At 46.9% G+C, this 21,742-nt stretch overlaps 1 protein-coding gene across 6 annotated transcripts in view; it reads left to right on the forward strand.

Moving 5' to 3' along the window:
* The window catches only part of FAM219A (family with sequence similarity 219 member A), a 55,544-nt gene extending 33,815 nt beyond the window's left edge, over positions 1-21,729 (forward strand). For 2 of the 6 annotated variants that reach the window (XM_059141958.1, XM_059141960.1), the window contains exons 2-6: positions 14,303-14,351; positions 17,168-17,270; positions 17,495-17,575; positions 18,205-18,259; positions 18,811-21,729. In XM_059141958.1, coding sequence (XP_058997941.1) covers positions 14,303-14,351; positions 17,168-17,270; positions 17,495-17,575; positions 18,205-18,259; positions 18,811-18,969 — 447 coding nt within the window. In that variant the 3' untranslated portion in view covers positions 18,970-21,729. Of the gene's footprint in view, positions 1-14,302; positions 14,403-17,167; positions 17,271-17,494; positions 17,576-18,204; positions 18,260-18,810 lie in introns of all 6 variants that reach the window. The other 4 variants (XM_059141957.1, XM_059141955.1, XM_059141959.1 and 1 more) reach the window with 3 other exon arrangements.
* The last annotated feature ends 13 nt before the right edge of the window (positions 21,730-21,742 follow it).

Genomic DNA, 21,742 nt, shown 5'->3' on the forward strand with positions numbered 1-21,742 from the left:
AACCTCTGTTGTAGCGCTTGGCATATTATTAAACATTATCTGTTTATTCATTTGCCTTATATGCTGGCTCTTCACCAATAGAGATCATAGTATCTTTGTATCTGCAAGTACCTAGAATATAAATGACCCTAAAATTTAATACCAGAACTGAATTGGGGACTGAGACTCTTTTTTTTTTATTATTAAAAATTTATTTATTTATTTATTAGCACAAGAGAGAGAGAGCAGAGAGCTGCAGGGAGCAGCAGGTAGAGGCAGAGTGCTCCCCACTGAGCAAGGAGCCTGATGTGGGAGTTGAACCTGGGCCCAAGGATAATGACTGGAGCCGAAGACAGACGCTTAACTGAGCCACCCAGATGTCCCATGACTGAGACTCTTTCATCTCCTTTTAAAAATACTGTCATCTTCTTTTCTCTTCCTGGGCTCAGCATTCTCAGTCTCTAGTGCTTTTTCTTGCTTGCTGCTTCCTGCTAGTGTGTCTCTCTCTCTGTCCAGAGGCAATGACTGCTTCAGTGACTCCAATATTTCCTTCCTGCAGAGCACTTGTTGAGCAGAAGGTTGGTAATCAGAAAATATCCATGCCATTTTCTGAAGAAGGGCTTCAAATGTGTGTAGAGCCCTGGAGACAGGATGAAACTAGCACCAGCCTTCCAAGTACCTGCTTTACAAGACAGCAGTCCCACAGCTGCCTAAGTTCTGATGTGTTGTTAATCTCTTGACTTTATCTGATGTCTCTAAGAAGGTTTTGGGTATAAGAAATTACAAGTACATTTTAGTGCCAACCACCTTCAAGGCATGATTTTGAATATATTACTTTAGATAACCTGGTTCTTCAATTTTAAAATGGGAATGATATTTACCTTATTTTTAGGAGGATTAAATGAGGTAATATATACAAACCACCAAGCACCATAGCTGTACATATTGTTAGTAACAGGTATTGGAGCAATATTAACTAAATGATCTGCTGAATTCCAAAAGAACCACACCTGGTCTGCATTGTTATGAACAACTCCCTGCCTTTGCCTAGCCAGAGCTCTTAGCAGACCTGCCTCCCTGACATAAGCTTTGGGTCCTCTCCCCTCTTTCCTCCCCCACCAAATCATTGCCCTCTCTAGGCACTAAGAGTATAAAACCAGGTTAAGGTGGAGGCAGAGCGCTGTTTGAAATGTTGTCTGGGGCTGGTATGGGTGCAGAGGGGTTGGCCTAGAGCCTTGAGGCCTAGAGCCTATTCAAAGTGTGGACCCTATTCAGAGCATTGGTATCACTTGGGAGCTGGTATGAAATATAGCCACTTAAGCACCATTCAGATCTACTAAACTGGAATCTGCATTTAAACAGTATCCCCAGGTGATTAAGAAGCAGTATCCTACAGGCACACAGAAAAGTTCAGCAGGTGTGGAAGTACATAGACTATGTCAGAACTCTGTAGACGAGATGAAGGCTACACAGGTGGGGAGGAGCTGTGAGGGAGTATAGTCAGAGCAAAGGAGGTGTTCCTCAGAGGTATGGGCTATGCAACTGTAGGGGGCTCTTTGGGTAAGTATTGGTTATGTATTGTTTCAGGGCCCCTTCCTGTAGATGTCCCAGGGGTGAGATTATACCTTTGAGTTAGCTGGGCATTGCCACTGCACCAGCCAGAGTGACAGAGGAGTAGAGAAAGGCTCTCTTCCACCATAAGCCTGGGGAGACCTTCCAACAGGGACCCCAGGACCATCTAGTTCAGCAGATAAGTACTATTTACCTAAAGAGATGCATAACCAGTAACCAGCTGGCTTCACAGCTGAGAACTTGCCTCGAGTTTGTGCTGGGCTAGATTCTTCCCTCCCCCTACTCTTCCTTCACTAACTGGCAAGTCTCTCTCTCTCTCTCTTTCTCTCTCTCTCCCCCTAACACACACACGCGCGTGCGCGCGCACATGCAATGCTGATTTAACAGAAACTCAGAGCTTTAGGAGCCTTTGTAGAGTTAAACCTGTCTTTCTCCTCTCTGACCTCCTTCTCTGGGCTGGGCTCTGAGCCTCCAGGAGCCTTTAACATGAACATCTCCGCTGCACAAAGCAGGCCCTAGACTTGGCTGGAAGCAGCAAGAATTTGTTTTACCAGAGCCACCATATCTCCCTCTTAAGCACCCTTATGACTCTGAATCTCTTTTTGGTTTCCCAATAGAAACACCTCCCAGCCATCCACCTAGAGCCTCTTGACCTTTCTCTGTGGGAGAGTTGTTTGTGCATCTCAGTAGTAAAGGAACGGACCTATTGTACTTGCCTCCACCCCCAGAAACAGAGTAGGCTAAATGCCTAGTAGCATCAGCAATAACTAAAAGTCGTTAGAATAGAGTCCTAGCCCTAAGCCTCAACTGTCATTGTTCTTTGCCAGCCACCCAATAGGTGAGCCTCTGGTTTCACCAGGTTTCTGTCCAGGCCCAACCCTCTATGTTAGGGAGGATAACAAACCATCACCACCATCACTCTCTCCTCTGTGCTTCTACTACCCTTCATGCATTCCTGACTCTCATGCTCCTCTTGCTGCCTTAAATGGGCCATTCTGTGTTCCTGTCTTCTTTTTACCATTAGACTAAGTCTTCTTGGCAAGAATCTGGTCTTGGTATTTTTTCCTCCCCAAAGTACATTGTTCCCTGCCTGCCAGATGTTGGTATTCAATGACTATCGAGGTTTTTTAACAAGTGGTGAGCTCATTGATATTTAATTATTGGGATGAAAAAAAGGAAAGAAGATGAGACAGCTCTGTCCAAGGAGCTAAGCTTTAGAGCTGCAAGCTGTCTTTGTGAGCAAAAGTGCTTGCCAGGCATAATGAAGGTTGAAGAGTTAGAAGAGGCTGAAAGGTGAGGAAGAGGTAGGAAATTACACAGAAGGGAGAAGCTGTTTGATACCAGCCCTCTGAGTCCATTGTTCATTGCAAACAGGTAGCTTTTACTCTTCCATGTCCAGAGAGGAGAAGAATCAGAAATGGCAATTGTGTGAAGACATCCCATAGACTGCCAGATTATTACTTTGTTTTCTTGGAAAATAAGGAGTCCAAAAGATTCATGAACCAGTGCAGGACAGGCTCAGGCCCTTGAGTGATTGAAACTTACCAAAAACTCTCCAGTGAGATTTGGGGCCAAGATCTAGGTGAAGATCCACAAGTCAGTCTGGCCTAGACCAAATGTTAATGTTTGTTGGCATTTTTCCTGCATCAACTTCCTACCATGTGTGGGGCTGAAGGACCATCTCAAGGACTCTCCAACCAAATGCCTTCTATTGATTCCTGGGCAGGCTCTTTCCTCAGTGTTCTGTACTTCCGTCCTTACCTTGGGATACTAGAATTCATATCCTGGAAGGAAACTGAAAGATCCTTCGGACATGATTCCTAAAGCTTTGTTAGCCCAATATCTTGTTCCCTTCTTGCCCTCCTCTGGGCCCTACATAAGCAGAAGGACCCCAGAAACCCAACCCAGCATCCCTTGACCCCTCCAGCTCCCTTGATCTTAGAATAATTTCTCCCTCCTCTCATAGGCTTCATCTCCAAAGTCTGTGTTAGCTGAAACTGAAACAAAAAAGAAAGAGAGAGAATAAAGAAAATAAAGAGAGAGAAGGGACTGCCTTCTATCCACTGCCCACCCTCACACATTTTCTCCTTCTGTCTCAGGCCCTACCAGTCCATTTTCTTACCTTTTTTTCATAATGTAAAATTTGCCATTTTAACCATTGTTGATCTATTTTTAAAGAACTTTATGCCTTCACCCCTTTTGCCATTAAGTGAGATAGTCTTCTCTATAGAGGTGGAAATGGGGGCCAAGGGAGGTAGGCAGGATAGGGAGCTCGGAAACCCTCTAGGTCACAAGACTGTATCAGCCAAGACCTGTGTCTCTAGCTAGTCCAAAATAAGGCAGAAGACTCTTGAACATCTGGTTCAGGGTACAAACTTAAGGATAGGGATGAAAGTCACAGGGGCTGGGCCAGGCCAGGTCTCCCAGAAGAACTAAGGTTCCTTAATTCCTGGCTCTGGCTTCTGCCTCTTGAGTTATGAGGCTTGTCCCCTAGGCCTTTATGTCCCCTAGGCTTCCCTCAAGACACAGCTGCTACAGTGGGTGTCCCTGAGTTGATGTATTTGTCCTATCTCCCAAAGAAAGGCTTTTTTAGTCATAGGGTTCCAGGTGAGTAGGAATGGGAATGAATAATAGAACATCAATCTGGGACAGGCAATCCATACCATAAAGGAAGCAGAGTAGTATTCTAAATCTTTTTTTTTTAATTTATTTATTTTCATAAAAACAGTATTCATTATTTTTTCACCACACCCAGTGCTCCATGCAATCCGTGCCCTCTATAATACCCAGCACCTGGTACCCCAACCTCCCACCCCCCTGCCACTTCAAACCCCTCAGATTGTTTTTCAGAGTCCATAGTCTCTCATGATTCACCTCTTCTTCCAATTTACCCCAACTCCCTTCTCCTCTCTAACACCCCTTGTCCTCCATGATATTTGTTATGCTCCACAAATAAGTGAAACCATATGATAATTGACTCTCTCTGCTTGACTTATTTCACTCAGCATAATCTCTTCGAGTCCTGTCCATGTTGCTACAAAAGTTGGGTACTCATCCTTTCTGATGGAGGCACAATACTCCATAGTGTATATGGACCACATCTTCCTTATCCATTCGTCCATTGAAGGGCATCTTGGTTCTTTCCACAGTTTGGCAACCGTGGCCATTGCTGCTATAAACATTGGGGTACAGATGGCCCTTCTTTTCATGACATCTGTATCTTTGGGGTAAATACCCAGGAGTGCAATGACAGGGTTATAGGGAAGTTCTATTTTTAATTCTAAATCTTTTTTAAAACTCACTGACCCTTTGTCTCCTCATTTAAAAAAATGAATTTAGTCCTTTACCATCCCAGTATGAGCTTCATATCTCTCACCATTCTTTTTTTTCCCCTGAGTAGTTTCTGAGTAGCTATATTTTAAAAGATTTTATTTATTTATTTGACAAAGAGAGACACAGTGAGAGAGGGAACACAAACAGGGGGAGTGAAGAGGGAGAAGCAGACTTCCCATCAAGCAGGGAGCCTGACACGGGTCTTGATCCCAGGACCCGGGAATCATGACCTAAGCCTAAGGCAGACCCTTAAGGACTGAGCCACCCAGACGCCCCTGAGTAGCTATTTTTGAAAACTAAGTAATGGACAAGGGAGTAGTAGCTTCCACTCTCACTGGGATAACTCCAGAACCATTTTGGTTCTGGACTCCTCCTATCCCAGGTCTGAAAGCAAGGGATACTCATTCTGTGAAGTTTGCGTCCTGGCTCTGCATTAGTCACGGATCCCACAGCTGATGTGCTAGCACGGGTCAAGGACCAGCTGAAGCATGGTGGCCAGACACCAGGCAGTACTGTCCCCATTTAGAATTTTTCCCAAACTTCAGTGTAACAAAGTCTTCTCTTCTTTTGTTCTTAATTGGTGGCCTCAAGTCAGGCATATTTTTTCTAGCAGGTGATGCCCAGAGGGAAATCTTTTCTTTGAAAGAGGATTTCCCAGAGGCCATCAGATAAATAAGGAGGCACAGTTCTCTTGCAAGATGATGGATAGATGTGATGACCTGAAATCCCCTGGCACACAGTGAGAAATAAAATATTAAAAACCAGCTATAACCCTCAGTCATGACTGGAGGCATTGTAAATTGGAATAATCCTTTGGGAAAGCAGTTTGGGAATATGTATCAAGAATCTTAAAAGCACTACTGCTTTTTGACCTTATACTTCTACTTTAAGAAATTATCCTAGGGAGGGGCACCTGGGTGGCTCAGTGGGTTAAGCCGCTGCCTTCAGCTCAGGTCATGATCTCGGGGTCCTGGGATCGAGTCCCACATCGGGCTCTCTGCTCAGCAGGGAGCATGCTTCCTCCTCTCTCTCTCTGCCTGCCTCTCTGCCTACTTGTAATCTCTCTCTGTCAAATAAATAAATAAAATATTTAAAAAGAAAAGAAAAGAAATTATCCTAGGGGCACCTGGGTGGCTCAGTCTGTTTTGCTTCTGACTTGGTTTTGGCTCAGATCATGATCCTGGGGTCATAGGATTGAGCCCCACATCAGGCTCCACACTCAGTACAGAGTCTGCTTGAGATTCTCTCTCTTCCTCTCCCTTTGCCCCTCCCTCTACTCGCACTCTCTATCTCTCTCTCTCTCTAAAGTGGATAAGATAAAATCTTTTATTTTAAATGCAAATATATATGTATTTCATCATAGCGCTATTTATAATAGTGAAAAATTATAAGCAACCTGAATGTCCAAAATAAGTGAATGGTTAAAAAGTTATTGTACCAAAAAAAAAGTTATTGTACATCCCCTCTATGGATATTATGCAGCCATTAAACTAATGATTTCAAAAACCATATAAAAATATGGAGAGTTGATTATATTCTATTACTGATTTTTAAAACTCCAGAATATAAGGGGTGCCTGGGTGGCTCAGTCAGTTAACCATCCAACTCTTGATTTTGGATCAAGTTTTGATCTTGGGGTCATGAGCCTGCTTAAGATTCTCTCTCTTCCTCTCCCTCTGCCCCTCCACTTATATTCTCTCTCTGTCTCTCTCAAAAAATAAAAATTAAAATTAATAATATAAGATACAGGTTTTTTTTGTTTATTTTTATTTATTTATTTGAGAGAGTAAGTGAGAGAGGAGGAATGGGGGGAGGAACAGAGGGAGAGGGAGCAGCAGGGAGCCACACACAGAGATCAGTCTCAGGACCCTGAGATCATGACCCGAGTTGAAGGCGGATGCCTGACCAACTGAGCCATCCAGGCACCCCAGTTTGTTTTTCTTTTAATGTTGTTCTGGTATGTGTATTAGTTGGCACTCTGGTTATAGTAACAAATTTCAACTCAAGCTATTGTAAGTTAAAAAAGAAACTAGCTATAAGGACACTAGGATTTCTCATAGTATTCAAGGACAGGTGTTCCCTTCAAGCCTTAGAAGGGTAGAGCAAGTTCTGGAACCAGAGTCTAGGAAGGACTTTGTGTTATCTCTTGTGTCTGCTTCTTTCTGAACATCAGCTTTATTCTTGTCTCCCTGCCCAGTGGCTTTCTCTGGTACCTAACCTACAGTCTTGAGCTTTACATCTCCTCTTAGTCCTCCTTCATATTCTGGGGGAAACTCTGTTTGGCTCCATCTGATTCAAGCAAAATGGGACCACACTGAACCAACATGGTACATGGAGCGCACCCTGTAATCATGAAGAGAGACACCAGCTCCTAGAGAGGGAAATCCAAGTGCTACTACTATGCTATACACACAAGACTTAAATACACTAGAACATTAACAGAGCTTGTCCCGAGGTAGTGAAACTAAAGATGAATTTTTAAAAATTTTAGCATGTATTACTTTATAATAGAAAAATCCGGGGCGCCTGGGTGGCTCAGTGGGTTAAGCCGCTGCCTTCGGATCGGGTCATGATCTCAGGGTCCTGGGATCGAGTCCCGCGTCGGGCTCTCTGCTCGGCGGGGAGCCTGCTTCCTCCTCTCTCTCTCTGCCTGCCTCTCTGCCTACTTGTGATCTCTCTCTGTCAAATAAATAAATAAAATCTTTAAAAAAAAAAAAAATCCAAGGGCACCTGGGTGGCTCAGTCTGTTAGGCATCTGCCTTCAGCTCAGGTCATGATCTCAGGGTCCTGGGGTCGAGACCTATATTGGGCTCCCTGCTCAACAGGGAGCCTGCTTCTCCCTCTCCCTGACCCCTTCCCCCAGCTCGTGCTTTCTTGCATGTGCTCTCCCTCTCTTCTCGCTCAAATAAATAAATAAATTCTTTTTTTTTTTTTTTAAGAAAAATCTATTAAACTTGTCATGGCTATGGTTGTTATTAGGCCTGGGGTCAGCAGAACACTTCTGCATTTTTGTTCTCCCAAGAGCAGCCACTACAAAGATACTAAAGCCTGGTGGTGCTTGTTTTGGGAATGAATTCCATCAAGCTGTTTAAGGAGACAGAAAATTTTCAGTTAATCACAGGACCAATTTGAGTTCTCACTGTCTAGCTATAGCATATAAATCTTTTCTCCTTCTTTGTGGTTAATTTACTTTGCCCCCAAATGCCTCTGCAGAATTGTGGTGTGTATAAAGAAAGAATACTTTCTTGCTTTGCATGCAACCACCAGTAGACTACTCCAGAGATGGAAAGAGAGTGGACACTCAGTGTATTGGCTTTATTTGAATTGAGCCTTCTTTGATGAAAAACCTAGGAGATTAAGGAGATTTAGACTAATAAGAGAGGCCTCTCTGAACTAGGCAGGATCTTCTGCCCCTCTTGGAAAATTTAGGCTTCATAGATTTTTTTTTTCAGTCCTCTTCCCCTCTTTGTAAAAGCCACTAGCAGCATTTGGAAAGATGGTCTCTCTTATGTTTCCTTGATCTTCCCCCAAAGACCTTACACTTGTGAAAGGTATTTGTCCTTCTTCATAAGCGGGCCCCATAAAGGTCTTATTAGGTCCCCAAAAGATAGAAGTCCTACGCAATTGCCTGGTAATGCAGGCAGCTCCTGGAGAAAGGGAGATGGGGAGTTAAGGTGGGAGCTGCCCAAAACTCATACTTAGGAAATAGGACTCAGGACTTCAGGTCATACCAAAAGAGCTTTTATTGGTTACATGATTCTCATGTTGAGGTATGGAGTCAGAAACAGATGGGAATGCCTTTTAGGCTGAATAAACAGCCATCGGCAGGGAAATAGAGAGGTCTAGCCAATGCCTACGTTGCTACTGAATATTCTTAGATGGGAGATTAGGTTTCTGCCCAGCCATGGACATTGGAAATAAAGACATTGAGTTGTATTTTCTCTATCTTTCTCTAAAATATGGTATCTAAACCTCTTTATTTCTACCCACTGGCAAGAGACATTTTGGGTAGTGGCATAACCTTGAAAATAGGAAACCCCAGGTAGTTTCTGAGCTGACCTCAGGACAAATTGTGACAGAAACAAGAGTTGGTCTTTGATGCCTTATCTTGCTGTACCCACGTGTCAGAGAGTGGCCTGAGCTCCAGGTCTTCCCTGTTCTCCTGTTTCTGTATCAGTGTTATCTTTATTCCTGGCTCTGTTCCTGCTCTAAGTTTGCCCTGCTTCCTGCTTCCACCCAAGGGAACTGAACAGGGTACAGACAGGACTGTTCCAGAGGTAGCCTTTTGCAATTCAGAACTGCCTCTGCCAACTCCCTCATAAACCTAGAGGAAAATTCGGTGTTTGGCGAAGAAAGCTTAGATAATGTTGGTACAAACACTTTGCCTCTTCATACTTCATTCTGAATCCATTTAAATTTCTGTTTTTCTGAGAATTAGTCCTTGGAGGTAAGGACAGAGGTTACCTTTCTTGTGGGAAAGCTAAAACTGAATCATGTCTCCTGATCATTCATGTTCAGTCCACAAGGCAAGGCAAAATTGTTCAGCACCACGGAGAGCGGGGTTTTTTTGTTTTTGTTTTTGTTTTCATCCTGGTCACAACATCAAGGGCTCCTAGGTAAAAGATAAGGATTTGTAGTTTAGAAGCCCATCCAGTCTAATCTCCTTACTCTTCTGGCCAGTCACCAAGTACCTCTTTCCCCCCCACACTCTTAGTACTCAACTTCTTCCTTTGCCTTACAAGGTATTTAGGAATAAACTCCTTTAACTTTCCACCTATCTTTCTGCTTCCATGTTCTCTGCATCCCCCACTCATCTTTACCCCCCTTCCATTTCAGTAGGGAACCTTACTTCTCTGGCCCAAGGCTCTGTTTCCATCTCCTCTTGAATCCTCCAGGACCATGCCCTATTAAACATCTCCTTTTTCTACCTGGCTTCTTTTGCCTCAGTCTAGGACATTGTCCAAGCGTTCTGTAGGACCAAAGAAATTTTTCGACTCCAAAGTTCCTTACAGTTAGAATTTCTTCTCAGTCTGGCTCCTTGAAAGAATATCTACGTTAACTGTTTCTACTTTCTGTTTTCGTCTTCCCTCCTAAATCTTCTGTAATCTGTATTCTTGTTCCTACTCTTCAACTAATACTGTATTTTCTGAGGCCACTTATGACTTCCTTATTTCTAAGTACTGTATTTATCTTCTGGGACTCATCTGGTTTTTTGACACTGTTGTTAATTACTGAGAACTCCTTAAGGACGGGACTTTTTTTCTATCTTTATGACCCCCAGGCTTGTCACTGATAAATAAATGAAGGAAATACTGTGTATAGGAGTAAGGAGAGAAGGGAGGCAGAATGCCCCTTGGTCAGGCTCCTCCTCACCCCGTGGAGGGAGTACCTTTTCCACAGATACATCCCTACATGATACAGGCCCCAACCTGTGTGATACCAGGGCTGCAGCTGTGGGCAAGTCACTCCCAGGACATAATGTCCATGATTGTGTGGGCCTTAAGGAACCTCTATTAATACCTTTATAACTAGCACAGATATATTGCTTAATATGTACTAGAAAGTACTCATAGCTATTGACTTATATTAGCCTCACAAGAACCTTTCATGTAGGTATTAAAATGCATCCCATTTTACAGATAAGGAAACAGAAACTCAGATTACACAGCTAATAAATGGAGGGGACAAGATTTACTTTTTAAAAAATGGGTTGGGGTGCCTGGGTGGCTCAGTGGATTAAAGCCTCTGCCTTCAGCTCAGGGTCCTGATCATGATCCCAGGTCATGATCCCAGGATCCTGGGATCGAGCCCCGCATCGGGCTCTCTGCTTAGCGGGGAGCCTGCTTCCTCCTCTCTCTCTGCCTGCCTCTCTGCCTACTTGTGATCTCTATCAAATAAATAAATAAAATCTTTTTAAAAAATTTAAAAAATAAATAAAAAAAAAATGGGTTAATGAATTGAATTTGTTGAAGCTGATGATAAGTACCCAGGATCTCACTACATTATTTTCTCTTGCTTTTGTGTAAGTTTAATAATTTCATAATAAAACATTTTTAAAGGATCAGATTGGATTAAATCAATGGATTTTTTTTAAGATTTTATTTTTGGGATATCTGGGTTGCTCAGTTGGTTAAGCAGCTGCCTTTGGCTCAGGTCATGATCCCGGCGTCCTGGGATCGAGTCCCACATCGGGTTGTTTGCTCAGCAGGGAGCCTGCTTCTCCCTCTGCCTTTGCCTGCCTCTCTGTCTGCCTGTGCTCACTCTCTCTGACAAATAAATAAATAAAACCTTTAAAAAAAAAACATTTTATTTTTAAGTAATGTTTACACCCAGCGTGGGGCTCAAACTCATAACCCCAAGATCAAGAATCACTCACTCTACTGACTAACCCAGCCAGGCACCTCAAATCAATGGATTTTTGTTTTGTTGTTATTGTCGTAGTTGCAACAAAATCCTTTCTCCAACCAAAATTTTGTAGAAAGGTTGGTGTATAAGTGAAATAAAAGAGGATCTCCAGTCTCACTACTATTGCTTCCCTCTTGCACTCAGCCCCTTCCAAGGCACAGGGTTCAGGGAACACAGTTTAATGAAAATCACTGGACCAGACCAACTCCAAGGATTCTTCTGGCACTTTTGCCTTCGTCTAATTATATTGGCTTTGACTGGCCATTAGCCTATATATCCTGTCCCAGAAACACTGCAACTGGGTTATTAATCATTTCTGCAGTCTGTGGAGAATTTGTTTGAAGGGTTGCAGAAACATGGGTTGCTGTTAGAGATGCATTTCAATGTCTGTCTCTACTGAGTGTTTAATCTTGCTAATCCCCACTCTAGTTCCCGGATCTAGCTAACTCCTGTCAGATGTCCTTGGGGGACATTTTAAATTCTCCCTGATTTCGTGGAGCCAGACGTTTCCCTGTGCTTGGATTCTCTCTGATACTTAACATTCATGAATATTTCACATTTAACCTGATTACATTTCCATGCGATGGTCATGGTGCATTGGCTGTGTCTCTCAGGGAAGACATACAGGAAGCCCACAGTAAAGACTTGAATTTTTAGGCACAGTGCCAGAGATCTTTGTTGTTGCCATTAAGATGGTCTTCTATCATGGACAGTGACAGGGGAGATGCTGAATTGTGGGCTTTGCATGGGACTTCTCAAACCTGGGGCTCTGCACACTGGCTTATGACCCACAGGAACTGGCAGTTTCTCTCAGGGACCAAAAGCCACCAAGACCTGCCCAGTGGCATTGAGGACCAAATGTGGGTCCTTGTGACCAGAATTGCTCAACAGCTTCCCAGCCCCCACTCAGACCGTATTCTTCCTGCATAGTTTCCGGCTCATGTTACCATTTCCACCCAGTACCTCCAGACTGAGAAGCAACTCTGATGAACTCATCTGTGCCGAGGAGGGAAGGGTTAGCCCCAAATGCCTGAGGAGCTTGTGTGTTTACAATCGCCCCCAGGGAAAGGACAGTGAGGCTTACATGGATGGATGGGGTGGAGGGTTCTAGAGAAGATGCATGATTGGGAAGGCCATAGATTTAGAAGTCACCACGGTAAAAATGTTACTCTAAACTGTAGGAGACATCAGGGCTCTCCAAGGGGAGAGATGGGCTGAGGGCCAGAACCTGCTGAAGACACAAAGGGCCGTGGGAGGAGTAAAAAATGATGGTTAAAGAGGTAACATGAGCCAAGGATCACCGCGTCCTCAAAGCCCGAAGAGGAAACCATATCCAAATGGATATGGTATGTGTGACATCTGAGAAATGCTACAGAAAAAGTAATGTGACTAAGGAAATTGGAAAGGTGCCAGTGCTTCCCTGGTAGGATCCCACAGGCATGTTTATGGGCTTTACCCTCTGAGAAGTCATCCCTCAAGCTGCTTTGGGAGTGAGTCCTACCTGTGGCCGAAGGGGAAAGCCAGACCCCAGCTATCAGGTCTTAATGTGCCCCACAGGTAGCACCTCAAGGCTGTTTTGGCCACAGAGAGTCATGTAAGGGCCCAGGTCTGCATGGGACAAATGCTATCCATTAGGAGTCTCTCGGGAGGAACTGAGACAAGGAGGCAGAGAATAAAGGATTGGAGAGGATTGCAGCATGGGAAGCTGCCCAAGATGCACTGGGGCACTGCAGCACCCCACTTGTTCTGAGACATGCCCCCTACAGTCCCAGCCAAGGGGTGTGGTTCAGAGCAGAGGACAAGGGCCCAGGTTTTACCCTCAGGAACCCACAAACCACTGTGGCAACAGAGCCCACCCAGGGTCTTGTACTCTGGATGGCCTGAAGGAACACAGGCAAGGCCAGGACTTCCCTCCAAATATTCTAGACTTTTTCCTTTCCCCTTAATGGCAAGCATGTTTTCATCCCCACTGCCTCATTCTAAAGGGAACAGAAGCCACCATAATGGTTTTATCCCCTTCCCTTGCTGGGTCACTCAGATCCCTGGCCTGACACTGTGGGGCCAATTCTGAAGCATTCTATGAGTCTGTCTGCTGTATGCACCTCCAGAGGCAGAACAGACACAGCCTTGAGTCTACTCTGCAGTTCTCAGAGCTTGGATTTACCATTCTTTAATCCTAGGCAGATGCCTAGAGTGGCCATGCCCGTGTCAGTGCTTGGTCATCAGTTTCTCAGGGACAATGTGCATGACTGCAGCCCCTTCCAACTGACTACAGTAAGGTGGACCAGTGCCCTGGGCCTTGTAGCAGAGACTTGGAGTATTTTGGAGGAAACAGTGGTGCCTGATTACTGAGTAGCACAGGACTAACTGTTCCCCAGGTGATTTGCCATTATTCATGTTCTCACTTACCATACCCAGCCAACCTTTCAGGTGACACTCTTTAGGATTCATCTGTGAAATGAAGAAGTTCTCATGAGAACTCTTTTGTCCATTGGCTATAGTCTTAAAGTCTGGTCTGGCTTGGCCAGTTAGTTCTCTGGATCCAGTGAAAGGGCCCGTCCAGTTCTAGGGGAAGCAGAAAGAGAACCCTGTCTTAGGGAGCATCTACTCTGACCTTAATCCAGACTTAAACTCACAGGAAACTAGAATGACCTTTCCAAACAAGTATATATAGGAAGGCCCCTGAGGAACAGGGCAACTTGGGAGGTTGGACAAGGAGATCCTATGTATTTAAGGAATCACACAGTAGGCTTTCTGGGGGGAGACTGGCTCACACAGGCCTTTGAAGACAGACACCCAGGTGGGTGCAAGTGGGGCTGAGATCTGCAGCTCTTTTACCCAGTTCAGGGTCTTCGTCCAGCATGTATGGGTCTGCCCTTCTGTCTTTGAGTGGCCTGTATACTGCTCGGGGGGAGTGTCCCCAGATGACTGGTGGGAAGATCAGCTTCAGGACTGAGAGCACCCCCATATATTCACTACCTAATAACCTTCTGTCTCTGCTTTCTCCTCACAGGACCCAGCCGCCGCCTCCATCTCAGACGGGGACTGTGACGCCCGGGAGGGTGAGTCAGTAGCCATGAATTACAAACCATCCCCGCTCCAAGTGAAGCTGGGTGAGTGTGTCTGGGGGGTGAGGGAGATGTGGGGAGTGGACAAGGTGCTCTGGGCTGGGTCTGCAGTGAGGTGGCACAAATAAACCAACCCAGAGCAGATGATTGCAAGATGCAAGCCACCAAGTCATAGGCACTGCCAGACACCCTATCTCCTGCAAGGCAAAGAGGGAAGTTATAGTTCTCTGCAGGACCCAAAGCTCTAGGAAGCCTTTCTGAGGCCAAGAAGAGTCCAGGTGTTCCAGGGGATATCTTCAGGGATAAAACCATGGAACCCCAGAGAGAGGGTTGGAAGTCCCATCAAACACTGGGCCAGGCTTGAAGGAAACTGCCTTAGAGGTAGGTGTCAGTCATTCTGTTTGAGGGGCAGAAAGGATCCCCAAACCTAGAAGCTGAGATCCTCTCCCTATTCCTTCCTCACCCATCTAGAGATCTCAGGGCCTGGTTGGCTTTTGTTTTGAGGAGCTTTCCTTTGGTTTTTTAGTAAGCCCAAATATCTCCCCACCCCCTTTCCAGGGACACCTTTCCTTTGGGGGGTTTTTTCACGCCCATTCCAAAGTCAGTCGGGAGCTGCGTGCTTCTTTAAAGCCACTTGGCTCCCAGTCGCTGCCCATAGCTCCCACAGCTGCTTTTCTCACTTCACCCTCTGCCAGACATTGCCCTTCTCCCTTCAGGGTCAAGATTTCACTCACCAAAGGCCGCCGCATATACCAGACTTACTAAATTTTGGTTTCATGAAGAATTACAGCACAGTGCATCCAGGAAACAGTTACAATTAAATATAACTCATGACTGTCCTTCAAAACTCCTCTGCCATCCCTGCGACCCTCTTGGCCATTTTCTTCTCAGACTCTGACTGCCCACTAAATACTAGACCCCTCCTCTTTGGATCCTTTTTCCATCTGTTGTAAAACCTTTTCCTTCTGTAGCTGCTGGAGCTCCTCTTCACAGAATCCTATTCTTTTATTCAGTTTTTCTGTTTTGTTTTTTTTTCTTTTCTTGTGGTGTATGTGGAGGGGGGGTGTTTTTGTTTTGTTTTGTTTTGTTTTGTGTTTATCTTGCTTCTCTCATTCCAGACCACATCCAGGGATCTCCTCAGGCTGTTTTTCTAAACAAGAGAGCAGTTCTCTCAGTGGATTTGTTCATCTTCCCAAGACACCAGACTCAAACCACAGCCAGTTTTATTTGTTATTGTTTAACAATACAAGTATTTTAACAAGTGTAACTTTCTATTCCTCCCTCTACCATATTCTCCTCCCCAGGGATAACCATTTTAAGCTTTTCTTAGTTTTTCTTGTTTTATTTTATATTTTAGCATAAGGAGTATCATACTGTACACATTTTCTGAAACTTTGTTTTTGTTTTCCATTTAATGCCTTGGAGCCCCTGGCAATGTCAATTTATAAAGAATGACTTCACACTTTTAAATGGTTGCATAGTAGTCCAAAGTTTGGTTTTGCCAGTTTATTGTTTGCATTTTTTTCACTATTTCAAACAATTCCAACATGCTTTTGAAATAATGCTTTCTTTCCTCCTCGTTACATTACCACCAAAGCTCCTCATGAAATCTCAGAACCTTGTCCCAGTTGCACCAAGGAAAATCACCACTGGGAACTTTCAGGCAAATTGCACCCCCTAGAGTCTTAGAATGGTAATGGCAGCTGCTGCCCCCTGGAAAAAAGCTGGAAAATACTGGAGTCAGAGGAGGAGCAGTGGCAAAGACAGAGGGTCAGAGACTGAGAGATGAGAAACTAAGAGACATGGAGGTCATGGGAAATTTCAGAATCACAGTAGCTGGAAAGTCCCATTCCATCATGCCTTTCTGGAGCTAGTGGTTATTTTATGAAAGCTTTCTCCTAGCATCCATCTCCACCCAGCAGTCCCTTTTCCCACATCTGGGCTTAAAATGAGTAGGAAAGGGGAGACAGGCCCCCTCTAGAGCCCAGGCAGCTACTTGCTACTGGTAACACTGCCACATACCAGACAGTGGGTCTCCTGGTAGCCAGCCCCACAGATCTGGTAGACTCTAAAGCCTTGGAGAACTCAAAGGCTAGCACAAGAGTAGCGGCTCCCCAGCCTCTTGCTCTTTACCCTGCCAGCCCCATTCTTCTCCTCCCACACCACAACTTCAGTAGCTCCTTTGGCTTCTGCATTAATCCCAAGTTCCTTTGTCTGGCATTCAAGGCCTTCAAGCTCTGAGTCTATAACCAGAGGGAGCCCCCAACCCCTTAACACAGGACCTAAGACATAATGGTGAATGGTAAATAAATGAATGACTGAATAAACATATCCTATTTGTCTAATATTTGACCTCCCTCCAGCTTCACCCCTCCATCCCGTCTGGATCCATACTTATTTTGCTTACTTATATATGTGTTTTTGTATATGCTGTCCCTCCTTCCTAGAATACCCTCCTCTCTCTGGCTCACAGTATCACATCCAAGGAACCCTGACTTCTCCATCCTTCTGCTTCCTCACTCCTTCCCCAGCCTTTCTCTGGAGTCGAGTATACACTAACTGCCCCCCATAGGAGTACAGCTTCTGGAAGACAGGGGTCATCCTCTTCCTATTGCCTCTTACTATCTGCCTCAGGTTGTACAGGACCAAGTACTGTCTCCACCAAGAACCAGGGTTATCCTGGAATCCCTGCCTCGGTTCCTAGAGAAGCAAGGGGTTTCACAGCGGAGGCCTAGCCCAGTCAGTCCTGAGCAGTAAGGTAGGGTGGCCCTGGGAGCAGGACACAGCTTCCTTCCCATGTTCTCCTGCAGAGAAGCAGCGGGAGCTGGCCCGGAAGGGCTCCCTGAAGAATGGCAGCATGGGTAGCCCCGTCAACCAGCAACCCAAGAAGAACAATGTCATGGCCCGGACAAGGTAGAGGTTCCCCTACCCCACCCAGACCCCGTCAGTCAACATCTATTTCCACTGGTCCTATGCCTCTCCTTCTTCCCTCCCTCCTCAGGCCCAGCTCCTTTGTGAGAGGAGAGTCTCAACAGGATCCAAGGGGCAGGGGGAAGTGGTGGGTCAGGGCCCGATACAGGTCCTCACCAGGCTATGTGCTCCAGTTGCCAATCCAATCCCCTAAATTTTCTACCCAGGCTTGTCGTCCCCAATAAAGGCTACTCCTCGCTTGACCAGAGCCCAGATGAGAAGCCACTGGTAGCCCTTGACACGGACAGGTGTGTACAGGGATGCTGGGGCAGCCGGGCAAGCCACAGGAACCTTTATGAACGTATAAGTGGGCTATATGAGCCACACTTGCTATATTGTCAGAATTGGGATATGGGTGTTCCTCAGACAGCCAGGAGCTCTCCAAGGATGAATCCCTCGGGGATGGAATTTTTTTTATCTGGCAGTAGGAAAGGAGCAGAGAGAGGAAAAGGGGACTGGCACAGTCTGATGCTGTCCTGAGACGACTGATGCAATTGCTGCCCCTTGACTGGGCCCTGATTTAATGTCCAACATCCTGCTCCTTCTAAGGGAGGAGCCCTGCTGCTGGCAATGCACCTGGCTACACTTGAACTTTGGGGAAACCCAACAAGTCAGGGGGATTTGAGCCTAGAAAAGAGGTGAGCGGAATCGGGGTGAGGCATGTAACAGGCGTTTAGAAGGTTACAGGGGGCAGTTTCATTTAGAAGGGCAGGGCTAGGGGAGCTGGGCATTTGTACAGCGGGCACAATCTTTTATTTAGATCTGCTGTTTACTTGGAAGTGTGGGGGAGGGGAGGTATGGACTGATGGGGTGGGGTACAGGGAGTTTTCCATTTAATATCAGGGAATCACTTCTCTGTCTTTTCTTCCACCATCAGCGATGACGACTTTGATATGTCCAGATATTCCTCCTCTGGCTACTCCTCGGCGGAGGTGAGGCCCCACTCTTTAGGACCCTAGATGTACCTGAGCAGGACCACATCCATCCAGGAAAAGGGGTGGGGCACCACATCACACCCTGAGAGGAGCAATGGGCAAAGCTAGGTGGAGCCCTGTAGGGACTGGACATAATGGGGTAGGGCCTGGGATGGAACAGTGTCAGAGAGAACCCAGAGGCTGTCAGACACTGGCCTAAAGTGTAGGGAGCCCAGTTTTAGGGGTGAGGCTTGAGCCCATGGTTAAAACAAGGCTCCTAAAGAGAATGGAGTGTGAAATCCAGGCGACACTCTATGGGGCGAGGCCTGAAATAGGGACCAGCCTAACAGAGGCAGAAGTTGCCCTTAGAATGGGATGCTCTTTGTAGAGAGGTGAGGCCTCAGGGATGCACCTGTAAGGAAGTGAGGCCAGAACTGAGGCTGGGGCCTAAGAAGAGGCAGAGCTTGGCCTTTCAGTAACCCGTGATCGGACTGAGTGGGGGTGCCACCTGGGTGTGGGTGGTACCTCCGGATTGCCCCGAGCCTGACCTCCCTCCCCTTTGTCTACAGCAGATCAACCAAGATTTGAACATCCAGCTGCTGAAGGACGGCTACCGGTTAGACGAGATCCCTGACGACGAGGACCTGGACCTCATCCCCCCCAAGTCTGTGAACCCCACCTGCATGTGCTGCCAGGCCACGTCCTCCACTGCCTGCCACATTCAGTAGCGGGTGGGGCCATTGCGGCCGCCTGGGGCAGGGCCCCCGTGGGCCAGGTCGGACAGGGCGGGGGCCAACCCCTCCCCAGCTCGTCCGCCTGCCCCCGGCCCCCGTGCCCCCTACAGCCGCCAACCTCGTAACAGTCATTGCTTCCTCCTATGGTAGGACGTGTACCTCTGTGTGTTCATGGAGCCGGAGAAACCAAAACCGGGTCTTTCTCCACCCCGGGGGCTGAGGAGCGGCGGGGGCTGTTTGTTCAGTTACTTGGGGGACCATGCCCAGTACCCTGCCCCTCTCCCCAAAGCTGCTGTCCAGAGGGGAGAGGAAGGACTAGACAGCAGGGAGGCTAACACTAATGAGTGGGGTAGGGATCACAAAGCCAGGGGCTTAGCCTCACCCCAGCAAAGCCATGAGCCCCCCAGCTCCAGCCTGAAAAGGAAAGGGGGCTGGGAGGGAGAAAGACCCAGGGCAGTGGGAGCAGGGCCCAGCACCTCAGAGCCCCCTCCACACGCCCCCTGCCGGCCCATATAACTATTTGTTTTCCCCTCCTCTCCAGATGGGAAGCCTGGCAAAGCTGCCCAGTGGGATACTGCCCCCCTCCATAGAATCACTGCCTTCTTCCTCTTCTTTGCCCCATTCACCCCCTTCCTTGCTCTCTGGGTTGTGGAGAAGGGTAAGGTGGGCCTTGGAGACAGACCAGTTTGGGGTGATATGATCTATCCTCACCCACCCCCAACCAATGCATCTATTTCTCTGCCAGCTCCTCCCACCCCCCACATTTCTGTTCATTGGTTTCCATCCTAGGATGGAAGCAGGAGGTAGGGCTGGCCTTGAAAGCCGCATTCCCATCTCTCTCTAGCCCTAGATCCCAGATACCACTTCTCCACAAGAATCTTCAAGGAGGCAAGCTTAGGAAAAAACAGTGGTAGCATGTGTATGGTAGGGAGAACTTGGCGGAATGTGTGTGTATGTGTGTGTGAGGCTGTCAGGGTATGTGTCTATGTCTGTGTGTTGGGCCTGTCTCTCCAGGTGTCTATTTCTTCATGGACGTGCGTGTGCATAGCGGGAAAGTGACTGTGTGGTCTCTTAGTGACATGAGGCTGCTCAGCAGTGGGCTGCGAGCCCTGGCCTAGGAGTCAGAAGCTTGAGTTGTGGCCCTCATGCTAGCACTCTCTCCATGATCTCAACAAGCACTTGTGTTCTCTGGGCTTCAGTTTCCTCAACTATAAAATGAGCAGGGTCTGAAATTACTCTTAAGGTCTTTTCAAACGAAGGAATTTCTTCATAGGAATTTCTGTGGAGGTGTGTAGGCAGGTCTTCGTGTGTCTGAATACACCTGTGGGGCTTTCTGAGTTCTGTTTCTCTGTGGAAAGGAGAGGGGAAGTTCCTAAGGGACCTGTGTGTGTTTGGGATCTATATGGGAATACATGTGTATTCCATGAACATGTATGTGGGGAGGGGAGTATATGTTGTGTGTGTAGCTCTGTGTGGCATCTGGGAGTCAGAGTGCGTATGCTGCTGCTGCTGCTGCTGCTGCTGCTGCTGCTGCTGCTGGGGCGGGGAGGGGGGAGAAGAGAAAAGCTGAGGATGAAAATAAGAGGGAGGAGGTGACCAAGCCCCCTGCCCCTGAACTAGGCAATAGAGACCTGCCTCATGTGAAGAAACACGAAAGCACAGAGAGCCTAAGACTGCTAAGGTCTTATGCCTCACAAACCCCATATCCCAGGACCAGGGTGTACACTCCCCATTCCTCCATGCTGAAAGCCCACACACGCTGGTGTATCCACTCTCATATATACCACTTATGTGTTGCAAGTGTGCAGAGGACACCCGCACAGCCCACTCCCTGGCTGCCATTCCTGGGAGAGGGGAGCTGAAAGGAGGGGAGGGTAGTGAGAAGAGAGAATAAGGCTGCTAGCTTGAGAAGAGTAACCCCTCTCCACACACCACACCCCCAGGCTGCCAGCTCCAAAGTTTTGAGGTGCAGCTTTCTACCCTCAGTTCCTCCACCTTCTCCTACTTCCTCGAGTGCAGGGACCCTGGTTAGGTGAGTAGAAAATGTCAAAGGAAGGCAGGGACAAAGAAGGCACCTGCAGGGCCTACAAGATCCATACTGGCTCCCATCTGAATCTCTCTCTGCCACCCTGGTCAGCATCCCCATCCCATCAGCTGGGCCCCATAGTCAAGCTTCCTACCACTACTATCATTACCCTGGGCTCCCTGACTTACCCTTCTAGAACATGGGTACCTCCTCTCTTCCGGGCAGGGCCCCCACGAGGGCTCATTTAGATTACTACCTTTGCTGCTGACTTGCTCTATGACTGGCCCACTGCTCAACCTCTCTGGCCCTGAGGCACCCTACCCACAGGACACACTAGTTCCCTGGCAGGCAAGGGCTTCCAACTGAGGCAGTGTACAAGTGGAGAGAAGTAGGAAGCTGGTAGCCAGCATCTTCTGGGTCTAGGAGAGTGTGTGGGTCCCTCCTTTCCTGTCTGGGATGTTGGAGGGGTGGAATTGAGGCCTTAGCTTGCCCCCCCCCAACCCCGTCATCCTTCCCCCTTGTAGATACTGCCTTAACACTCCCTCTACCCTCAGCTCTGGCTGCCAACCAGCCAGGTTTCTCCGTGCTCACTAATTTATTTCCAGGAAGGTGTGTGGAAGACATGAGCCGTGTATAATATTTTTTTTAACATTTCCATCGCAGTATTGACCATCATCCTTGGTTGTGTATCGTGTAACACAAATAATGATATTAAAAGCATCAAACAAGCCAGCCTCAACT

Source organism: Mustela lutreola, chromosome 12 (assembly GCF_030435805.1).
Source record: "Mustela lutreola isolate mMusLut2 chromosome 12, mMusLut2.pri, whole genome shotgun sequence".
Taxonomy (NCBI): domain Eukaryota; kingdom Metazoa; phylum Chordata; class Mammalia; order Carnivora; family Mustelidae; genus Mustela; species Mustela lutreola.